Here is a 23,661-nt window from a genome sequence, read left to right on the forward strand (position 1 = left end):
CAATACCAACTCAGTCTTATAAATTTTTCATGTTTGTTTTCCAGATAGGGTCTCCCTGAACAGATCAGGCTGGCTTCAAACTCAGATCCTTCTGTCTTGGCTTAAGTGCTGGGATCAGAGGCATATACCACTACACTAAGCTTTCCTCTCTCTCTTTTTTCTTTTTATCTTTTCTCAAGATAGGGTTTCTCTGTATATTCCTGGCTGGCCTGGAACAGAGAGATCCACATGCCTCTGCCTCCCAAGAGTTGGGATTAAAGGTGTGCATCACCACCCCATCTTCTAATTCTTAATGAATACATTGTCCCCTTTACAATCTGTATCATTTACTTCTTTACCCAAGACTGTTCAAAAACATAAGTTAAAATGGGGGGAGGGGCCTGGAGAAACAGCTCAGTGGTTAAAGGCAATGGTTGTTTTTCCAAAGGACCCAGGTTCAATTCCCAGTACCCACATGGCAGCTCACAACTGTCTGTAACTCCAGTTCCAGAGGATCTGGCATTCTCACACAGATACATGCAGGCAAAACCCCAATGTACATAATAAATAAATCTTTAAAAATCAATCAAACAACAGCAACAACAAAACAGAAACAAATCACACAGATACCTATAGGGTGCATTTATTTATGACATACCCTTAAAAATAAAGAAAAGGTTGTCAGAAAGAAAAATCAAACCCAGGCCAATGAAAAGTTGTCTAAACTTATCTAATGCTAAGAACATAGTTATTCAAGAAAACGTCAGTTAAGAAACAATATTGTTTAACTTTTAAATATGATTCTGATCCTAAAAAGTGGTGATTCAAAGCACTAAGGGTGTGTGAGTGCAACACACACACACACACACACACACACACACACACACACACATGACCAACCTTAAAACACATATGTAGTGTTGAGATATAATATTAAAATAGTGCAAAAGGAAAAAAAGTACGCATAGTGTTTAAACCACCAGGTGGTTTCTACAGAACACAAATAAAAGTATCAGTCTCTAGACTTAAACTCAGAGGTGTAAGAGGGTGGCTGGGGAATGTGGAACTTGGTGGAGCAGGCAGTCCTGCTGGCCTGGAGAGGGCTGGCCGAACACAGCAGTCACTGATAGGGGGGATAGAGTGGTATGTCCCTGACGGAAACCAGGTTCACAGAAGCTCTCGTAAAGCTTCCAGGACTGTAGCTGAGGTAGTGTTCTGAGAAGAGGGTTCTCCTGGACAGCACAGTCAGCATCTGGTTGAGTCGGGACCTGATGCCAGTGAAGTGAACCTGCCGCTCTTTACTCAGATTTCTGAATGAGTCCCTCAGGCACAGATCCAGGTGGGGGGTGCCCAGACCCAGGTACTTCGGGTATCCGGGAGTGTGGAGGTCAGGGGCTGTTAGGGAAATATGAGAACCGACAGAGCTGGCCAATGAGCCCTGGGAAGACATCGAAGAGGATGACCTCAGGCTAGAAGATCTCGACACCGACATCCTGGATGCAGGTGACCCTTCTTTAGACTGGGCACCCTGAGGAAAGAAGCTCTCATCAGCTTCAGTCTGCGTGGTAGTGGACTTGGACCACACTGTGGCCTGGGAGCCTGCTGCCCTTGTGTCTACTGCGGTTTGGATCCCAACACACGCCACGCTAGAACTGGTCTGTGTTCCCATCTCACTCAGGCTTACTATAGCCGTGTCTTCTCCTGGCTCTGTTTGGGTAGCAGCATCAACCACCTTGCTATCCTCGAGTTGGTCCTTGTGGCTGTAGAAATAGTCTTCATCGCTGATGGTAGAAGCCTCAGAGTCATGGCGCTTGGTTTTGGCTCTATCTTCTGGTGGCACTTTTGGGCCCAGGCTGGTCTTCTTGGGAGTACTGGAGAGTCTGGCCAGCCGCATGCGCAGCAGATTGCCCAGTGTGGGCTCCATCGACTGTGGCTTTCGGTCAGCCAGATGGTCAAACCTGCCACTGATCTGGAAGTTGGACAGGAGTTTGGAGCTGATGGGCTTTGACTGGGCGTACAGGATCCGGAACTCCAGATCAAAATGTTCAACCACTTGGCCAGATAGAATTACCAAGTTACTGCTATTTAATTTGCCATCGGTCCATGTAAAACTGAAGGATTAAAAACATAAACAAGTAAAGATAAGGGATCTCAGTTTACTTATTCTCAGTAGCTGCCATGTAAGAGTGGCGGCTGTGCTGTCTATGCAACAACAAATACGTGTGTCGAAAAAAAAAAGGAGGCTAATAGCTTAACACACACACACACACACACACACACACACACACACACTCCTTAGGCTGTTTTATCCTAGGAGAAAGGTATACAATATTTAGGCCAGCAGCCTTTTTTACAGGGTAGAGAATCAGCAGGAGATGCCGAAGTGGGAAGCTAATGGCACTTCTTCCAGTTTCTCAAGTGGAGATGGCTACTCCACCAACATGCCAGTGCTCAGCACATTTTATAGCTGATTAGCCTGGTGTTCTTCCCTACCCAGCACCTCTTCCTCTTCCTCTAGAAACAGAACCTACACTTGTCTCTACCCACAAAACCTTTCATGCACACACTCTAGTCTCAGTGTGGTCCAGGACGGCCAATGTCTGATCCCTGGAATTCATCCAAAGTGCATCTGTGACTCCTCAAGGGCCAAATGAGTTTTCAGAGATGTGTGTCCCTGCTTCAGGAGTCTCTCCCTTTGGGAAACAGCTGCTGCAGTTTGGGTCAGTAAGCAGGGGTCTTTGCCTTCAAAGGAAGAGGGTATCAAAGAATAAAGAGCAAGGCAGAAGTCAGGGACAGTGTTCTAATAAACATCCTCCAAGGCCGAGAGGAGCTATAGTCAGCTGCACCGTCTCACCCTAGCATTGTCTGCAGGCTGCTGCCTCGCTCTGCACTCTGGTTAGCCTCCTTACATTGAGCTTTGGGCCAGAAGCAAACAGCACTAATGGGTGACCCTGAAACTCAGTTTCGACTATTTCTTGCAACTAAGAACCGTGACTAATACACATGTTGCCTGATAACTGTCTCGGAGACCGGGAGTCTTTGGAATATCCATGGTGGGGTAAGAGAAACAAAGAAGCTACCTGACCTTAGGACTGTAGCGTGTCCCAACACATGGGAGTATCACTGTCATGGGTGGTAGGACAGTGCATGTGTAGAGGGCAGTTTTTATGTTTATAGGTTTTCAAACAGCCAAAAAACATTCAGTCAAGTTTCATTGGTATATATTAAATCCACCTTGGGGAATGTGTAAATCCCCTTGGTATTTACAAGTATCTCACAGAAGGAAATCTCAAGAGCATGTTGTGTGCAGTTCTGAACAATGGAGCTACTGTGTGAAAAGGCAGGGCACCCAGAGCTACTACCTCACCTGCCACAAAACTATGGCTGGCACAAATCCACCAAGGGATGCACACTCTACAAAACTGGGTTTTGTTCTGTTTTGTTTTTCCAAACTCTGTACCTGCACGTACCATTGGACAATGCAATAGAGAGATAGCCAAGCACACAGCATGACGCAGTGTGAGTAAGGATGGTATAACTTCCAGAGATTAGCACTGCCAGCTGTTACCTCAACCCTTCATTCATCTTCCTGCTCTCCACCCAAAGATGCTACTGGTAAAGTGGGATTTTCCAAGGTGGGCCTGGAATATGCCCAGTGCTTTCTAGACTAAAGTACTCATTACAAGGCTTATAGCAACCTTACAGTTAAGTATAAATGAGTAGCTTCAGTCTGAAATGTCCTTACCTTCAAGTAAGTACAGTAGGTGGGGTCCAAGTCCCCAGGAAACCAGGATTTGAGGCCAATTAGCATCCAGCTTTCCCCCAAAGGCCTAGGCCAAGACTTGAATGCTGGAGTCTAACTGTGGAGTCTCAAGTTTTAACTTTTACCTTAGTTTTGTGGACCACAGGGAAAAGAAAGTGACTCTTAATCCCAACTACATCCAACAAAAGATGACTATGATGAACCAACTCACATGCACATGCATACACACACACACACACACACACACACACACACACACACACACACACGGGGTGGGGGTGAGGGTTTATCAGAAGGGCTCTTGTTGGCAGGAGCAAGCATTTACTCCTCTACAGGGTCTGGACTAACTGGTGAGGCATTGTTCAAAACATACCTGTAAGAGCCTGTGGCCACCCGGACACCGTCAATCAGTGTGAACTTTTCATGAACCTTCCCAACAACCTTGGTTCCTGACCTTGCATAGTAGATATTTCCTGTAATAGTCCGCACTGTCATCAGCTGTGGGGCAGGGAGTGGGAGGAAAAAATAAAATCAGCAACCAACACAGTGACACTGTCCAGCGGGCTGAGCTTCCTGCCCCCCAACACACCTCTTTGCGGGAGCTTAGGACAGGGTCACCATTGAGCGACAGCACACATGATACACTAGTCAGACACTGCTCAAGTAATGTTACTTCTGCATCTAGCCCATCTTTTCCTATGTAGAGAAGAGGTCTTTTATCATCCAGGCTGGTCTTGGACATGCAATCCCAAGAGCTGGGATTACAGGCCTGCACCATCACACTTGGCTGATATTTAAAGATCCTTAGCTCATGTGTGTATGTACTATAAAGAACATTTGCCTTTTGGAAGAAACCAATAGAATCCAAGAAATGATTATGAAACAAAAGCAGGGGAGATAAAATAAGCAAAGAATATATGTTAGTAATGAATAACATTTGGTAAGGATTGAAAACTAAGCTGGCACTTCTCCTATTTCTTTGATTCACTGCATCAATAAGGAATAACAGCCTACTTTACTTACTTCCACATTGGAAGGGGCTTGAAGCTGTAATCAGGTCAAGTCTCTAGCATACCATGTGGTGATTAATCAGCCAGTTCACATCTCTTACAGGTACACAGTAACCAAAAAGATACACCATGTACATATGGATGCACAATTATTCCCATAGAGATGACACATACAAATGCATACATAACGACATGCAAAATATGAAGACAATCTTGAGCAGAATAGAAGCTGTATATCACTATAAATCTTAAAGTGCTTGTCATGTAACCTTAACAAGTTAAGTCCAATCCCTGGAACCCACGTAAAGATAGAAGGAGAGACCTGATGCACAAAGTTGTCCTCTGACCTCATGTGCATTGCACACACATCACACACAATAATAACAAATTTTACATTTTAAGTAAATGTTTAGGATCATTTGAATCTTATTTATTCTATAGAAACAGAGAGCCTCTCCCATGCACCACACTAAATAGCAGAGGTGTGAGGTGTATTTCTTGCCCTCAAAAACTGGAGAAAAAAGTAACTGATGACTGAAATCCTAGGCAAGACACCACATGAGGCAGAGGAGGGAGACCCATGTCTGCAGAGTCTCAGCATGAGCAGTCACAGCAACGCTGGTCCTAACAGTTAGAGCCTAGACTACAACACAACCACACCTGGACACTCAACAATTAAACAAACACATTAAAAAGGAGCAAGCTTTTGAAACATGTAACTTACACGGTTCTCAAAAACACTGAGCCAAGGGCTAGAAGCCAATCTCAGAAAGACACACACTGTAGGATGTGACAGAATAACACAGACAGGAGTGCCATGACCTCGGAGGTGAAGTATGAGGGTGATCTTTGTGGTGACAGAGCAATTTCCTTTCCTTCTTGACAAGATCTGTCTATGTAACCCTGGCTGGCCTCAGATTCTCGGATCCACCTGTCTCTGCTCCCCGAGTGCTGTGATTAAAGGTGTGCACCGACAGTTCTACCTTCATACACATGGGCAACAAAGGGCACAGGTACACCAACACCACTTCCAGGCTCCAGCTCTGGACTGTCATATAGTGCAACAAACAAACGACTGGGAAGCCAGGTAAGACATACATGGTACTCCCTGTGCTGTCTGCGGCTCTGCAATTCAGCCATTATTGCCAAATAAGACATTAAAATTAAAACCTAACATCTGGACATACAATCATGTCTTTGGTATTTTTATCAAAATGCATAGGAACTGAGCCACAGAAACAATGGCTAGTGTTCTCCACAAGTGTCAGATGTCAGACCACACAGGGAAACTTCACTAGTGGATGAAAGGTGCTCTGCTGGACTGGATCCTGGGCTACAGAAGGGGCAGGAGTGAAATGAAGCTGAGATTCAGAAGGTGCAGAGATAAGATGGTACTAAACCTGACTTTTTTTGGGGCGGGGGAACACTGGAGGCTTAAGAGAGGGTTTCTTCGTGTAGTCCTGACTGTCTTGGAACTCATTCTGTAGGCCAGGCTGGCCCTGAACTCAGAGATCCGCCTGCCTCTGCCTCCCACGTGCTAGAATTATGGCGTGCGCCACCATTGCCTGGCTCCAAGCTGATTTTGTTATATGCACTGAGGACAGTGAGATAATAACATTTGAAGAATTTGGACACAGAACATTTAGAAATTCCTTATATTACTGCTGCACTATCTTAAATCTTTAAAAAATGATTTTTAAAAGATTTTAAATTATGAGTGTCTATGTATGAGTATGTACACATGAGTGCATCAGATACATGCATGTTGGGACCCAAACTCAGGTATCCATTTCTATAACCCTTCATAAATCTTAATTTCAAGGTAAAGTTTTTCTTTAAAACCTGGAATATTTCACAGATGAGCACATGGAATTGGCTTGATGGAGTAGGTAAGTCAACACACAGTGAGCATAAACACAGCCTACCTGTAGGGCTAGAGATGGCTGTATCCTTTCTTTTAACATAGCTGAATGTCGTGGAAGCCTGTAATTGTGGACACAGCACTTCTGCACACCTGTCCACGAATATGCAGCCAGATTCTTGTAGACAGAGTGACTCAAAATACTGAACCAATCAGAGCTCAGGATAGGAGGAGCCTCTGAAAAGGGCATAGACCCACAACACAGACTAACCTAGGAGGGAAGGTGGAGTCTACCTAGAAAGGAGATAACCTACTATAAAGACAAACTGTCTTTAAACTTCCTGCAGAGGCTCTGGACCACCATGAAGGCAGCCGCCAACAAAATCAGCAATCACTCCTGGGTTTCTGCCTTGTTGATGAAGCAGAGCAAATGGCTTTGTCACAGCTGGGACAGTTCTGTCATTGTTCTGCTGCTGAGACTCGGCCTAATTACCCAAGAGCACCTTGAAATTATACCCTGGCCCCTTCCACAAGAGCAGCTGTGGCCTAAATACCTGGCTAGATGGCAGTGCTCTTTACCATGCCCAACTGGCATCTTCCTTGGTCCTCCTGGACTTATATTCAAGCTGACTGCTGAGTCACATGGCTGCCCCATTTGAGTCTCAAAGCCCAATCCTACCTGTATCATGAATTGCCCTGTGCTACAAATGACAAGCTAGAAATGACCTTATTCAGCAAACCTTGGTTTGCTTTATTAGGAAAAGCAGTCAGCAGGAGCTCTGGAGGAATGCTAAAAAGATGAAATTTTGTAAAAACCTATCTGTCTGTTTACAAGGCACTAAGTCAGGTCCTCTCACAGAGGCCTAGAGGGGCAAAGGCTGACTTCTCTGCTGAATGCTGCATTCCTTGTGCCAAGAAGTGCCTGGCAGCATGATGATAAATTATGTTCTGACCTTCCCAAGTTGCTCCATTCTTTAGAACATGAATTCTATAACAAATGCATCTCTTACCGCATTCCCAAAGAGACTAAGCCAGGGCTGTGGCCTTATATCGAGATACTGAATTATTCTCATGCCCAGAGAAAAGGACATAAGACCTGGTTCTGTCATGAGCAGCAGAGGGTGACAGCGACTGCACACATTGGGTGAGAGGAAGGCAGACTGAGTCAAAGCCTGGGCCATGTTGTAGCTGTGGACTCCTGGGCTCTTGATCTCACCGTTTCCTGATCCACAAACAGGACCACAACCTGACAGGGCCACCATGAGTGTGCGCGCTGTCATATCTGTCAGAGCAGTGAGCAGGGCCAGGCACAGAAGCAGAGCTCCAAGATGGTCTCTGTGGCTAAAAGAGGAGCCACCTGGAGCCATGGTGGCAGGTGGCAGCACCCTCCAAGCACTGGCTTGGCTACGGCTGGTCTGTACTCACTGCTGGGAAACCTGAGAGCAATTCTGCCCTTTTTTTTTTTACAATGGCTTAATGGAGATGTAATTCATGCACCACAAAATTCACCTGCTTAGTGTGCAAATCTACACTTTTATGGATATACAAAACCATTTCCACAGTTGTAGAACTTTCTCATTACCTGTACCCCTTTAGCTACAAACCTACCCAGCGCTCTATCACACGCCCCCAAACGTGATGCTAATCTACCTTTCTGTCTCTACAGATGATCCTCTTCTGGTCTTTGTATACACGGGATCACACTGTATATGATCATTTCTGTATGACTTCCTACACTTACTATAATGTCTTCAGGTTCACCCATGTGGTAGCATGTGTCAGTTCAATACTTTTGAAGGGTGTATACTATTCTATTGTTTTAAAGAGCTAGTGTTCTGTTTATCCACTTATTAGCTGATGAAACTCCCAGCATCTATGAACAGACATGTCGCTGTGTGTGTTTCTCTCCTCTTGGGTAGTTACTGAGGAATGGAACTGCAAGGTCACGGCTGGTGTTCATTTTCTGAGACTTCAGTTTCCTCACGTGTCGGTGGGGAGCCCACCACCACCACCACCACACTGTAGACCATGGGCACTCTGTCACATTGCTGACAGAGGGGAAATGGAAAATGGTGTCTCACAAACCTTTTCCTGCTCAGGATGAACTTTCAGATCCATGCACATGTCCAAAAAGTGGGAGAGCAGAGCCTGGTCCAGAAGGATGTACACAGCCACACCCCGTTTCCTAGAAATCTCCTGTAGGTCTCTGAAGATGTCGATGTCTGAGAAAACGTCCATTACCACAGCAATCACCTATGAGACGAGGCAGGAAGAGAAGTAAGGAACTCAAACACCACCCTCACACACACTCCCTTCTTCAGCAGTGTGGGCCTCCCCTCACCATCAGCTCTTTTCCACCCCAAAGACACCCGGGCGCCCGTATCTCACATATCTTAGGGTGGCCCAGCCAGCTGACACTCCCCAATGCTCCCAGTCTACCTAGTCCACACTGGCAAACTTCTCACTTAAGTTCTGTGCCATCACTAAACCCCACCTTCCGGGATCAATTTGGACTGGCAAGTTGTCTAGGTTCTTAGACCAATACACTGGAATCTAAATTACACTGCTTTCCCAGTCAGGCTTCAGTTTCTATAGCTATACGGTTGATAAATAAAATCTTGGGGCTGGCAAGATGGTTTAGCTAGCAAAGGCATACGTTACCAAACCAGATGACCTGTATTCAATACCCAGAACTCACATGGTACAAGGAGAAAACCAGCTCCTGCAAGCTGTCCTCTGATCTCCACAGGTATACCATACCACATGTGTACCCACACACATGTATGCCATACCACATGTGTACCCACACACAAATAAATAAATGCAAAGAAAAAAGTCACTTCAGATTCTCTAGGAAGCCCTTTTTTGGCAATTAATATTTAAGTTCACTTTTTTTTTTTCTATTGTCTGATAGATTTTGGATTTTGGATCATGATTTTGGATTTTGGATCATGATTTTGGATCATGGTCTGAGTACTTTTACCTTGTTTTAGAAAGACTCCATCCATTACCAATTCATTTCTTGAAATGATCAGATGAAGCTCACAGCACCCCCACCCCCATCTTCTGTTCCCAACACCACACACTCCCCACCAGTCAGGACAAGAATGGAAATATTTCCTGAAGATTCTGACCTTTGGCTCAGCTCTGTTCTTTATTTTCCTCCAGCATGTGTGCCCTTGATAAGAACTGTTGTTTTTTTTTACAGCCAGCCCAGACCACAGCTAAGAGCAATGCTTACCCATGTGTCCACTGTTTTGAATGTCTGCTTCCTAGGCTACAAAACAGGCCTGCTCTAAAACCTAAAGAACTGCACAAGGGCAGGTCCAAGAGATCCTTGGTGTCTGCTCAACTGCCCATGTTACCAGTGTGGGCTGCAGCTACCTGGACAGTCATCACAAGGGAGATTTTGGTGGTCCCTGGCTTCCCTCCCTCATTTACAGAGGCTGCTATTTCAAGGGCCTGCAGAAACTCCTGGCAGGGAGGCAAGGTTGTAAAAACATTCAGGCTTAGAACAAGTCCCTACAAAGCAAGTCAGGAAGCCAGTATCTGGGAGCTATTTTGCAACTGGGAGTGGTCAGGGCTTCTCCATCTCCCAGCTTCAACAGTAAAAATCCCTTGTCTCTGAATCACATTAACCCTCTGGCTGAGGGTTATGATTACTTTTAAATCTCACCTCCCCTTCCTTCTACTGCAGCAGAGGCCCTCAAATGGAATGCATTCATCTCCATGGTGGAGATCTAGCAACAGTGGGTAACTGGCAGGCTTTACCTCTTAAGCATTTGTAGGGTTAAAAAGAAACACAGAAGCCAGGTGGTGGGGGTGGGGGTGGGGACAATATATAATCCAAGCTCGGGAGGCTAATGTCAACCTAGATAAAGTAAAAGTCTATCTTAGGAAAAAACTAAGAGAGAAAGAAATGCAGAGACAAATGGGCAACGTTGCTACCTTTCTAACACGCCAGGGTTCCAGCTGCTCAGATGAATGACCCTGAAATGCCAGCTCCCAGAAGCAAGTGCCACCTGGGATGACCAAGTGTCTCTCTGGCTGCCTCCATCCCACTCCCTGCCTGACCTTCATAAAACCTCAACAGTGAGGAAAACAAAACAAGAAGCATTTTAGAACTGGTGGCATCTTCAGAAGCTTATTGGCTCTGATGGCTTTTACCTGTTATTGTGAGAGTTGTGCCCACCCCATTCGTTTGGAGCCTGTAACAGGGTTTAAGGTAAAAGCCAGGACACAGAGCTCAGCATGGCCACTTGGTGCTTAATCTCTCTCAGCTGTAGTATCCTTGCCCTCTGGAAGGTTTGGATAACAACAGCATGGAGTGACAGGACACCTGGGATGGTTAAGTGAGTGAAAGTGTGGGATGGGCTTAGCTCAGTGAGGCAGCTGATGCCTGAGTCCACTGCAGGATGACCCTATCTGGGCACAGAGATGGCTACACAGGGCTGACAGAATATGGGGTGAGGAAAGCAAAATGACGCGTCCGTAATCTGTAGGGAGCAGTAAGTCCGTTCCCTTGTGAGGGCAGGCACCTCTAGACACACAGAGAGAGGATGGAGGCTTCCTGGAAGAGGTAACGTCTGAGCTGAACCACAGACAAGAATATGAAATGGGGCAGGCTTGGCTGTATAGATCTGTAATCTCAGCTCCTTGGAAAGTTGAGGCAGGTAGATCCCATGTTCAAGGCCTGCCTGGGACAAGAGGCCTTTGGAGAAGTGAAGGGCTGTCGGGCAGGAAACCACGTGATGACAGAAGAGGCTAGGAAGGATGGGGTGCATACCAGTGCAGCTGGAATGTACAGTATGCAGGAAAGGGAGCCATGGAATGTGACTGGCAAAGAGGGATAGTAGAAGGCTATGGAATCCATGTCAGTCCTTCTTAGCCCACACTGCCTTCATAGGCAGAATATAGAGAAAGATGAATCCAGAAGAGACAGGTGCAGGGAGAGATGCTGTCACAGAACCTACTTCCTCCACCCAACTCAGGACCTGGAACCTCTATGCCTGCAACCCAAAGGGGGATGGGAATCTTTGAGTCTAACAAATTTCTGCAGCTATTTTGCAGGACTAGGGACTGAAACAGGAAAGCCCCAGCCAGAAGCTCTGAGGTTACAGGGGAGCAAAAGGAGCCGTGGGAAAGCTCAGCAACGGGCACAGGGTCACAGAAATACATACAAGCTGGTGAGAGATCTTTAAGCCTGACTCAAAGGTAGCAGTATAATTTTCATAGAGCATACTTGACTCCAAGGTGCAAGAATTGGAATAGAGCTCCTGGAGAAAGGCAACAGAAAACTATGCACACCTGTTGGCCTCTCTGAAGGTCAGTGGAGCATCTGTGAGCTATATACAGCTAGGTGGTGAGCTATATACAGCTAGGTGATAGGCCAGTCCCCAGGGTGAGAACCTAGTCACATGGGAAAGGAGAACCCAGATGATGTAGAGTGATGGGCAATGAACATACCCTAGGGGCTACTGAAACAGGGACTAGGAACCCAGCCCAGCTGGCAGGGTTGGAGAGGGCCACCAGAGGCAGAATGGGAGCAGGGCCCAGAGCACAAAGCCTGCCAAACAGTTCTGATTGCCCAATTAATAAAACAGGTGTACAAGCAACACTTTTGTTAGCTAATGAGTCGTAATTTGCAATTTGGTTCATCTTTGGTTTTAAAGCCTTAACCTTTCCCACAGGCTAAATATGAAGGCCTTTCTGACTCGGTAGCTGAGGGTGACAGGATGCTTTCCTTTCCCGACTCTCCAGCATCCAGCACATCCTCCTTTCTCACTAAAGTAAGAAGCCTTGAAGACTTGCCTTAGCAGGAGCCCAGTACTCCTGTGGCAGCCTTCAACAGGAAGGCTCTCCCTCCTTCAATGCCTGCCCTCCCTAGACCCTTCTGCTTACCCCCTCCAGCCCTGCCTCCAGACACCCAAGTCCTACACAGCTGGAACAGGCCTGCAGCTTCTCACCTCTTAGTCCTTTACAGACCTGGTTGACTTAGCCTCCGTTGCACCAGTCTAGTCCTGTTTTCCAGGTATACATATCCACTTGGAAAAGTGGACATTTCCACAGCAAAAGTCAAACTAATTAGCGTGTATCGTTTGCCCAGGATTTATAGGCTGGTGTCAGATTGCCAGGTGGTGGGTTCAAGTCTGCGGGTAATGGTAGTCATGCACAGCCTCCTTGGCCTAAGTGTTCATGCTGCAGACTGCTGAGCACGAGCAGAACACCTGGACTAGGAAGGCAGCACAGACGTCCGCCATTGAGCCCACTCTCCCTTTAGAGGGTGTGTAGCCCACCCCCACAAAGTGCCCACAGCCACCCTAGGCACCACCTTCTCTAAGCCTGACTTGCATGGAGACAGCCCCTTCTCTCAGAGTTAGAAGTGTGGTAGTTTCCGATAGTCTATTTTAGGGTCACACCTATGTGCCAGATACGCACCCAGCTGGCCAGAAGCTGGGGAAGAGGAATGTTGATTCCACACTACCTGTGCTTCCTCAAGTCACATCTGGAGAGGTCACCCACATGTCCAGTCTCCCATCTTTAGCTTGAGTAACCAACCACAAGCCTATCTATCAGTTCCTTAGAAGAACCACCTGCTTATTTCACCAACACCCACATGTCTGAAGAACAGAGATCACAGGTTTCTGCCTCAGAAAACGTGTAGAGCCCATGCACCACTCATTAGGCAGAACTGGAATCTCTGCCTTTGCCATTTAGCCCAAAACCTCAAGAAGATCTCTAGAGATTTCAAAGTCCTATTAACCATCATCCCCAGCTTAGAAAGGCTAGATAATGGGTTCACGGGTTCAGTGCAAGGGCTGAAATGTCAACCCAAGTCTGTGTTCCACCAAAGCCTACCATTAGAAGCACACTGAGCTAAATACTACTTCAGACAAGTCTAATGTGGGGATCTCACAATTACTAAGAACTTGCAGTAATCCTGGGGAGGGGGGAACAGTAGAGTATCCCACAGGGGCACAAGTCCACCACGAAGGACAACTTGAAACATGACTGCCAAGCAAGTTCACAACTCCCCAGCATGCCAAGAAAGCACCCTCTCTCTTCTGTATCTCTGCTGATAAGGCCAGAGCTAGACTAAATAGGGGACCATGTGAAGCTCATGTAAGTGTGAAGCTCAGCTGTCATGTAAATGTGCTGCAAAATCAACCTGGACTTCCACTCTGTAGAACCAGGCATGCTGTACATGTTAGGTTGTACTGGCTTCTAGAATATGCAAATAACCTTTGTATAAAATCTCAAACCCTTTGGTGATTCAGCCAATGAGAGAACCCACAGCAGTCCTGGCACACAGAAAAACCTCAGTGGCAGCTACCCACAGTGTTAGTCCTGATTCTGCCATTATTGCCTAGACAAGACATTTCACCTGAGGTTCAGGGTCCTTGAAACAAAGCCCACTCTACTGTCACACACTCTTGATCCAGGCTACTCAGGGCTCTGACCTGGCACTCTCACAGCCTGAAGTGACCACTCATGGCCAGTCATTCCTGTTCTCATTCTCGCAGGAAGCACATGTCAATCACCCCTTTCCTGTGTGCCTCAATTTCCCTCCCTTCCCACCCAAGAGTCATAAAGGCAGATCAGGCGTACAGAATGTTTGGAATTCAGCCAAAGCCTTGTATACATTCAGCAGTGTGTCAGCCTAGACAGCCTGGAAGCCTGGCCACTGAATTCCCTATGCTAAGCACATCACCATCAATCACCTACAGACTCTCTTGCTAAAGATATCAAACATACTGTTTCCCCTTTGGGTTTCATGTTTTGTTTTAAGATAGGTTTTGGTATTAGCTCAGGCTAGATGCAAATTGAATTTACTCCTGCTTTAGCTAATTACAGGCAGAAGCTACCACTTGCTACATGATTTAATGGGACTGAAACTGTTCATTGAGATTAAAAATAAAAATTCTTTGAAGCACAGTGGTGGTAGTGCACACCTTTAATCCCAGCACTTTCGAGACAGAGGCAGGTGGATCTCTGAGTTCAAGGCCAACCTGATCTCTACAGGAGTTCCAGGAAAACCAGGGCTACACAGAGAAACCCTGTCTCAGAAAAAGATACACACACACACACACTCTTTGAAACAACTGCTTTGGTATAATCTTCTGGGTTTAAAGAACAAGAGAATGCAATTTCCACAGCAAAAGTTAAACTTAATATGTATTGTTTCCCCAGGATTTGTAGGCTGGTGTCAGATTGTCATGTGGCAGGTTCGAGTCTGTAGAAAATGGTAGTCATGGCACAGTGCCTCTCTTGGAGGTCAGTGGGGTAGGAACCAATTTTTCACTCAACTCCACTTGGCCATACTTCCGTACCATTGTTCCAGCATGAGAAACAATGGGAAAACCATGCAGTTTTCTTTCTTTTTCTTTTTTTTGGGGGTAGAGATAAAGGGGTGGGGTGAGGAGGGGTTGTTTCTCAGTTTTAAGTTTTTAACTGTGTAAAGCATTTTCCTGTTCCAAAATGAAATCTATAAAACAAAGTATGTTCCCTCCTACTTTTCCTTTCCGTCTCTCCCCATTAAGGTAATAACTCCGATGATTAGTTTTTGGGTTATTCTTCCATTTTTCATATAAACAAGTATATGTAAGAATATATAGCATTGTGTGTTCAATCCATCCACAGATAAAAGGCTGCACAATGACACATGCTGCTCTGGACAGTGCTGTCCATGAGAACCTGGGATGGCAGAAGAATTATGTTTTGAATTTAGCTTCAATTATACAAACTTAAATGACCACGTGTAGTTAATGGCACTCAAATAGGTCTATGCAGCTCTGGACACTTTGAATCAGAGTATAGAGCTTGCCCTCATTTGTCTTGAAAGCTACAGGGTCCTCCATGGTGTACACATACTAATTTCTTCCCCAATCCTCTGCTGTGATATGCTGGGCCTTTGGTATGACCAGACCTACAACAATCAGTATACCTCTACTCCTGTATTAGCCAGTGTTTCTGGGGAACAGATACAAAAGTGGAACAATTAGGTCAATGGAGAATACAACAGAAACTTCTCTAGAGGTTGATAATTTACATCAGGACCTCTGCTGCTTGTTTTTTCAAGACAAGGTCCTACTATATACTCAAGCTAACCTCCAATTCTGGGTCCTCCTGTCTCAGCCCTCCAGAACTAGGATAACAGGCATGTACCACTATATCCAGCATATCAAGGTTGTTTAAAGTCAGTATACCCACTCTATTCTGTTTGTACAGTCTTTGCTTTTTCTGAGAGAAATAAACTCATATATATAAATGGCTCAGAGAATAATCCTATAGCTTTCTTACTGACTAATGGATGCTTAGTAAAAAGAATAAAGTCAGGCATGGTGGCACTCAGGAGGCAGAAGTAAGTGGATTTCTGTGAGTTCAAGACCAGTCTGGTCTACATGACAAGTTCCAGGCCAGTCATGACTACAAAGTGACATTGTCTCAAATACCCTTCCCAAACTTAATAAGAATAAACAAATGAAATGGCAGACAGATAGAATATTGTGTGTGAAATTATGGAACTATTGCTTAATGGTGGCATTCAATACATTCACAATGTTGTTCAACAATTGCTGCTGTTTCTAAACTTTTTGCCAGCAAAGCAGAAATTCCAACTGTTAAGCAGTAACTCCTTCTGCAGACAAGTTTTGAAGGTCATGACCACTTAAGAAGAGAGAGGGATGCCAGTGTTGTCTAGTAAGTGGGGACAGAGATGCTCAGTGTCTAACAGTGAACAGGACAGTGTCCCCAGCACAAAAACCATCCACTCCAAACACCAATAGTGGAGAGGCTGAGAAAACCTGTCAGGCTGATCCAGGCATCTGGAACAGGAACTGATCCCACAGCACAGGTTCTATCGTAACGCAGGGGAGGGTTGAGCAAGCTCAGGAGAGTCCAGTCCTTCAGAACATCCTCATACGTGCCAGGGGCCTCCAGCAGATTCCTCAGCTACTATTCCTCCTTGCTGGACTCTTCCACGATGCCAAGAGTGCCACCACTAACGCTCTGGTCATCAAAAGGATGCCCAAAGGTGTGGTCACCGCAAAAGTGGCCTCTTTGAGAGAAAAGCAGAGAAGGAATGGCAGCTGGGAAGCACGACAAGTACGAACGTGACATCTGGGAGGATGGGCGTGGCCTATGAACTCCCATCTGTAAGCCAGGGATATCTGGGTACCACAGCATGGGAGGCTGAGGCAGGAGGATCTCAAATTCAAGGCCAAAGAGGGAGTGGAGTAGGGGAGAAGGTGGGGAGGTGGGACGAAGAACAAACAGCATCCTGGGAGAGCTGAACAAGCACATCAGAAACGCCCAACAGGGCACACTTCCAAACCATAGCTCTGTCAACCAATAGTTGGCAGAAAGAATTACCTAAATTACTTAGTTTACCTTCCTACCTCTTCATCCCCCTCTGCCAAAAAGCATTAGGCTGAATGAACAAAAGACAAAAATTAATGAGCACCTACTATTTGTCAGATGCCCAGGGGAGTCTATGTGGTCAGAGAGCCGCTGGGAAAACCCATCCCGGAGCCATCCATTCAGACAGGTAGTCCTGACATTTGGTGAGTGCCCCTGCCATCCTAGGCTGAATGCTGATCATAGAACCTGGCATCTAGGCTCCTTCCAACCCATCACAGAGAATGCAAGCTGGTACTTAGATCTCCTCACTGAGGGCAAATAATGCTGCAGAGAGGAAGCAACTCTACCTGACCCCAGTTCAGGGCAGCCTGGCCTCCACCTCTGGGCTCACTACATGGGACCCTCCACACAGAATTCAAATTTCCTTCATTCACCCACAAGATTTCTATATTTGTTTCAGATACTAGAAATACTTGGCTGGGTCTATCCTGTCCAAGACAGGTAAAATGCATAGTAATTTATAAAATCTAAACACCAGGGACCTACATTGTCTTGAGGTCATGAACCACCTCCACCATTTGGTCTCTGCTACTTCTTCCTCCCCTTAAAACAGGCCACCCTAGTCTTTTTTTTTTACAACTAAAACAAACATTTATTTACTCATTAATTCATTCATTCGTTTATTTATATGTGTCACTGCTCACAGCTCCGCTGTTCACAAGTGGAGATCAGGCTGTCTGGCCTGGAGGCCAGCATCTACAGCCGCTGAAGCGACTCCTCAATCCCAATCACCCGTCTTCTAAAACAGACAGCTCTTGCTAGAGTCATTACCTTCCTGTTTGTAAGACATGCAAATGGGAACTAAAAGCACAAATCTCCAGAAAACTGTTCAAAACCTCTAGCCTGCTGGGAAGCAGGGAGGATGAGGAGGGTAGAGATTAAATATGGGTCCTATATGTGGCATGGAGGCACATCAAAGCCCTCAAGAAGCTGAGAGAGGAAGACAGTTAGTTTAATGCTGGCCTCATCTTACATAGACCCCATCTCAAAAAAGAAAAACCAAGCAAGCAAGCACTGTGTGGACCTAGGAGCCAGGCAGACTTGGCCCTGAACCCAGCCCTGCCTCACAGTAGTCTCTGACAAGCTACCTGACCTAGATGTGTCTGCTCTGCCCCAAGCCAGCCTCCTCTGACCACTGGAAAGACTGCAAGGTAATCTGGTAAAGAACTCAATCAGAGCCACAAATGTTTGCCATCATCAGATGACATACAGATCAGACACCCAGAAACACCAGACATGCCCCGTCACAGTCCTCCCTGTCACGGGTAATGCACTTCAAAGGACATGGCCAAAGTGACACAGTCACTCCCAGGTACCCATGCACGTCTTTACAGGTGGTAGCATTTATTAGACAGTCAGCAAACCAGCCCTCTAATTCCTCTGTGTACCCATCCACCTGGGAATAGGACACCTTCTCCCCACAAGGCACAGTAGTTAACAGGGTCGGAATCTGCCTTGGGCAGAGCGCTGGCTCCATCACCCCCTAGAGGCGACCTAGCCTCTCCACGCTTCAGGTCATCTTCTGTAAAGTGGACAGAACAGTCACAACTACTTCAAGATTACTAGAAATACTATCCGGCAAAGAGGAAGCAAACTTTTTTGTTTTGACACAAGACCTCAATACGTAGCTTTGGTGGGCCTGGAGCTTACAATGTAGGACCAAGCTGCCCTCAAACTCAGAGAGATCTGCCTGCCTCTGCCTGCTGAGCTTAAATGGGTATGCCACCACGCCCAGCTGAGCAAACAATTTTTAATTGACTGATGTTTTTCGTTTCTCTTTTTAAAATTTTTTATTTAATTGATTTTTGTGAGACAGGGTTTCTCTGTGTAATAGCCCTGGCTGTTCTGAAACTCCCTTTGTAGAGCAGGATGGCCTCAAACTCAAGAGATCCGCCTGCCTCTGTCTCCTGAATGCTGGGATTAAGGGTGTGCACCACCACCGCCAGCCCAACTAAATTTTTTTTTTAAAGAGATGGTCTCTGAACTTCAGATTCATCACGCCTCAAATTAAAACTAACTCAGATCCACAACGCTCAGTCTCCCCCTTATTTTCCTTCCTGTATTCCAGTGCAGCAGCAGCACTGTTTGCTCAAACTAAGAGGTCTCGGCCCCAGCCAGCTTGGTGGCACACGCGTCCTCAATGCCAGCACTCCAAGGCAGAGGCAGGCTGATCTCCGTGAACTGGGGAGATATCAACCTCCTTCCTGTGTGTTTTCTCCCCTTGGCCCCTCTGTGTGTGCTTGAAGCCAGGACTCAAGCATGCTAAGACAAGCGCTCTATGGCTGGGCTACACCTTCAGTCTCCCTCTCTGTCCATACACCTTCCTCTCTCGCTTTTCCATTCCAGCTCATCAGATCTCAAACAAGTCTGCCTACAACTCTCTTCCTGCCTACCCTGCCTTGATGCAGACTCTTCTCTTACAAAGGTATCTCTGAGCTCCTTGCAACCTCAGCCCTCTGAAACCTACACTTCTGCTAGGTTTACTGCTAGGGACACCAAACGATCAGCATTTTCCACTTTTGGTCTGGTCCCTGTCCTCTCCATCAGCTCGTTCCACCCTTTCTTCTGGGTCCGACTAAGTCACCACCATTCCAGATTTTTTTCTAGCCCCTTACTCATTACCTATAGCAATATCCCCATCCCCCCACAAACTAAGAACAAGTTATGGACCACACTTCTTCCCCTGTGGCCTCAGCCCTGGCAGTGACAATCTGGAGGTTCTGTGTAAACATGAAATTCGGCATATACATTGAAAATGCTCATTGGATTTAAAGTGACAGACCACCTTTCTCAGTAACACCTCCCAGCTTCCAAATACAGAATCTAGGAGAGGGTGTAAAAGGAACTAGGTAGAGGGGAAAGCAGGTCTTACCCAGGAATGCTTTCCAGATTGCCTGAAAGATAGGGACATATCAGCTGCAGCCAGATCCCTTTTAAGGCAAGTTTTTCTTCTGACCTCTAACTCTGGTGCCCCTTCACCCAAGCTGAGCAAAGGTTAGAGCAACCCACATCTCTGCCCTTCCTGGAGACCAGGTCTGTCCTTTCCAAGGTGTCCCAGGAGCTCAAGTTCTCCTCCCAGAGGAGAGTTTCGGGCATGCACACTTGGTCCACAAATACACCTCTTCCGAAAGCTTAAAGTTTTATACTGAACCCACAAGTAAAACATTCTCAGGCTCAAACAGATCCTCAGCTCACTCAAAGCTCTACAAGCTTTACACTAATCTAGCCACAGCCATACCACTCCCCAAACAGCAAAGCACTGGGTCACCCACCTACCCTCTATCACTGCATCCCTGCCAGTCAGGTGTAAAACAAAACAAAACAGGATCAGAACATTGGCTTCAGCGCTAGGAAGGCTGAGGCAGGAGGACTGCCTGGAACTGAGGCCAGCTTGGGCTACTTAGTGAGCTCCAGGTAAGCCTGGGCTAAAGACCTGGTCTTGAAAACAAGAACAAAACAACAACAAAAATCCAGAACACAGGTTTGCTCCTAGCCTTGGCAATTTCAACCTGATCTTCACCTTGACATATAGTGGTACCAGGCCTACCAAGTCTGGACATGGTCTGGGGCTTTGCCTACTATGTTCCTGGCACAGCAAAAAAGTCTGTGAATTGAGCAGTGTTCGCCAGCCTGTAAACTTGTAGCCACACCCTCCCAAGTGCAGCCATCTTCCTCCCTGATCCCACTGCAGAGGTTTCAGTGGGGCAGGGCAGTCTCTTTCCTCCCCACCTCCACCACACCAGGCCCTCAGTCGACACTAGCTAAGATAAAAACCCATTGTAAAGAGAGGCTTAGCTTATGTAGAAGTATTTGCATTTTTGGGTAAAAGCTACCTGGAACAGCCCCAGACATGGGGGAGGGGATGTGGTTGTCCCACCAGACTCACTCACAGAAGGGTCAGAAGTCAAGGGCCTGGGATAGAATTTACCCGTCTACAACATTAAGACGCGGGAAAGTAAGTGGCAGTAACAGATTCTCACTGGTCTCTGGGTACGATCTTCTGGGTAAAGCGACTCTTTAGTAATGCGTGTCTTAAGCTCCTGAAAGTGGAATCTAGTTGTCAGCTAACGTCCCGGGAATTCTGCAATCCACTTTGGTCTAAACTAACAGTCGGAACTGGGCCCTGTTCCAGGGGTACGGATATTAGGGCTCAGAACTATGAACTACTCCAGCTTCTGAAGGCCGAAGTTCCTCCCCTACGCCCCACAAGGGTGACTGGGGGTCCGGTGTCGAGCTGCAAAGCAGGCGAGTGGGGGACCTCGGAGAGGGATGGAGGGGGCGCTCACCTCTCGAGCGGAGCGCAGCTGCTGGCGCAGCGCATCCTTGCAGCCGTACGGGCCGCCGGCGCCAGAGCCGCGGGGCTGGAAATGCGCCTCGACGCGCGTGGCACCGCGGTAAGCGCCCCGGTAGAAGGCGGGCCAGCCCAGCTCCAAGGCCGGCGGCTCCAGGTCCGACTGCTCGGGAAAGTAGGTGCCTGACGAACAGTCGTGTGAGGAGCCGAACGAGTCCTCGGCCACCGCCGCGCCGTCCTCGCCCGGCCGCTCGGCTGCGCCCAGGACAGCGCGCACCTCATCTGCGTTGAGGAAGCGGCCCAGCCGCTCGCGCCGTAGGAAGGCGGCCCAGGCGTCTGGGCCGCCGGCCAGCAGCTGCTCGAGAGCCAGGCGCCGCGCCTCGCTGAACAACTCGGCGGGGTTGGGTGGTCCGCACGGCGACAGGCAGGCCGCGGGAAGCTCGTCCAACAGCTCACAGTGAGCAGCCATGGCAGCGCTCAGCGAAGATCCACTGAAGTGCGCTGCTCGCCTGAGATTTTTATAGGCACCTTTGAATCAAACCAGCCCGCGCTATTGGCTCGGCGCCCCGCCCCGGACCTCCCATTGGCTGCCTGCCTTCTAGGCAACCCGCAGGCCCCGCCCCCTTGTTGCTATTGGCTTCTCTCTGAAGAAGAACCCGCCCATCGCCTGTTTTCACTGCTTGATGGCTGAGGGAAATTTAAATCTGAGTTTACCCCGCCCTTGCGGTCCTAGAACGGTCCCAGCAGGAGACGGAGCCCCGAGCTGTCCCAGCGCGCCCCCTGCCGGCTTCCCCACCGGAGGCCAGGGACTTGCTCCTGGACAGGCTTTGGTGTGGTCAACTGTATTGCCATTCCATCCTGCATCTATTTATTCATTTTAAAAAAGGAGACTGGAGAGATGGTTCGGCAGCTAAGAGCACTTCTCGAAAATTTGAGTTTGACTCTCATCTTACTTGGTGGCTCACAACTGCCTGTAATTGCTCCATCGGATCCGATGCCCTTTCTGGTATCCACAGATACTGTATGGATACGTGGTGCACAAATAAATAAATGTTTTTCCAATGGTGCAAAACCGGAGGTGGTGGCACACTCCTAGCACATGGGAGGTTGGGGCAGGAGGAGCTGGAGTTCAAAGCCATCTTGCGCTGCATGCCAAATTCAAACTTATCCCAAGCTACATAAGACCTTGTGAGCATATACATACATATCTATATACATATATGCATACATATATGCACACACGTGTGCATCTATATACTAATCCATTGTGGTACCCGCTCCTTCACTGATGGCCTTCCTTTCTTTCCACCCTCACTTCATACTTTTTTGCCCAGCAACACCTCAATCCTATTTAAACCCCACTTTCCACTAGCATCCAGACAGCCATAGAAATAGGATGGGGAAAAGGTGGGATCTTGCTTGTAGACTAACGCATTTCACATTCATGATCTGAATTGTGTTTTTAAAATTAGCTGCCAATGTAATCATACTACAATAATACATATGTATAAAAATGTCATAACAAGTCCGTTATTTTATATGCTAACTAAAAATAATAAAAAGGAAGAAATACCTATTGTTCTTCATAATACCTTTTCCTGTGCTCTTTCCTATTTCACTGAGAAAATATATTTACAGGACATAAGTAGTCATAAAAGAATGTCCACATGTGATCAGCAAGTCTAACTTCCGTTTGCATGGGTAGGCTGTGCCAGAGCCTGACCAACGTTTTTGCCTGGGCAGTAGCTTCCAGCCCTCTACCACTGCCCTGTAGCTCTCCTGCGATTCCTTCCCCTCTTCCACACCATCAATTTTCCTGCTCAAATACTGCTTGAGACAAGGTCTCACTTTGTTGCCCAGACAGGCCTTGAATTCTTGATCTTCCTGCCTCAGTCCCCCAAGGACTGGGATTACAGAGCCATACCACCATGCTCTCCTCAATATTGTTCATCTTTTTAGAAAATACGTTTGTGTGTATATATGGGGGTCAGGAGGTATGTATGTGAGCCCAGGTGCCCCTGGAGGTCGGAAGTGTCAAATTCCCCCAGAGTTGGGGTTTCAAGTGTTTACAAGCAACACATGGACATTGCGAACCTAGCTTGGGTACTCTGCAAAAGCAATATATACTCTTAACCACTGAGCCATCTGTCCAGTCCTTCATCTTAAGATAACCATTTCTTGGCTGTAGATTCCTGCAGCCTAGAACCTCAAATGAGTGGCCTGGACTTGTTGTCTTCAGTTTTCTGCTTTGTCCTCTACTCTCTCAAGCAAGTTCATGCAACAACTGTGGTACCAAAGCCTCTGCCTGGGGTCACCCCAAGTTTCACTGGGCTAAATC

The 23,661-nt window shown here is 47.0% G+C and overlaps 1 protein-coding gene across 2 annotated transcripts; it reads right to left on the minus strand.

The window, feature by feature from the left end:
* Window positions 1–606: 606 nt before the first annotated feature.
* Sack1d (scaffolding CK1 anchoring protein D) lies at window positions 607–21,836 on the minus strand. 2 transcript variants are annotated; one of them, XM_048440921.3, is made up of 4 exons: window positions 21,319–21,811; window positions 8,699–8,866; window positions 4,116–4,240; window positions 607–2,090 (listed from the first exon to the last, which is right to left on the minus strand). In XM_048440921.3, exons 1-4 carry the CDS (start codon window positions 21,790–21,792, stop codon window positions 1,100–1,102), a joined length of 1,758 nt encoding a protein of 585 aa, XP_048296878.1. In that variant the 5' UTR covers window positions 21,793–21,811; the 3' UTR covers window positions 607–1,099. The 2 variants fall into 2 exon arrangements, with proteins under 2 accessions (XP_048296878.1, XP_085553222.1); XM_085697096.2 differs by lacking the exon at window positions 607–2,090 and having other exon boundaries at window positions 4,119–4,240; window positions 8,695–8,866; window positions 21,319–21,836.
* Window positions 21,837–23,661: the final 1,825 nt, after the last annotated feature.

The sequence above is a fragment of the Myodes glareolus genome, chromosome 10 (assembly GCF_982192425.1).
Source record: "Myodes glareolus chromosome 10, mMyoGla1.1, whole genome shotgun sequence".
In the NCBI taxonomy this organism is placed as follows: domain Eukaryota; kingdom Metazoa; phylum Chordata; class Mammalia; order Rodentia; family Cricetidae; genus Myodes; species Myodes glareolus.

Excerpts from the sequence above, each read along its gene's own strand:
- Sack1d (XM_048440921.3), bottom strand. The coding sequence starts at position 21,792 with ATGGCTGCTCACTGTGAGCTGTTGGACGAGCTTCCCGCGGCCTGCCTG. Across the intron at positions 4,241-8,698 it reads TTCATCCTGAGCAGGAAAAG|CTGATGACAGTGCGGACTAT; the intron begins GTTTGTGAGACA and ends CCTGCCCCACAG. Across the intron at positions 2,091-4,115 it reads GTGGCCACAGGCTCTTACAG|TTTTACATGGACCGATGGCA; the intron begins GTATGTTTTGAA and ends TTAATCCTTCAG.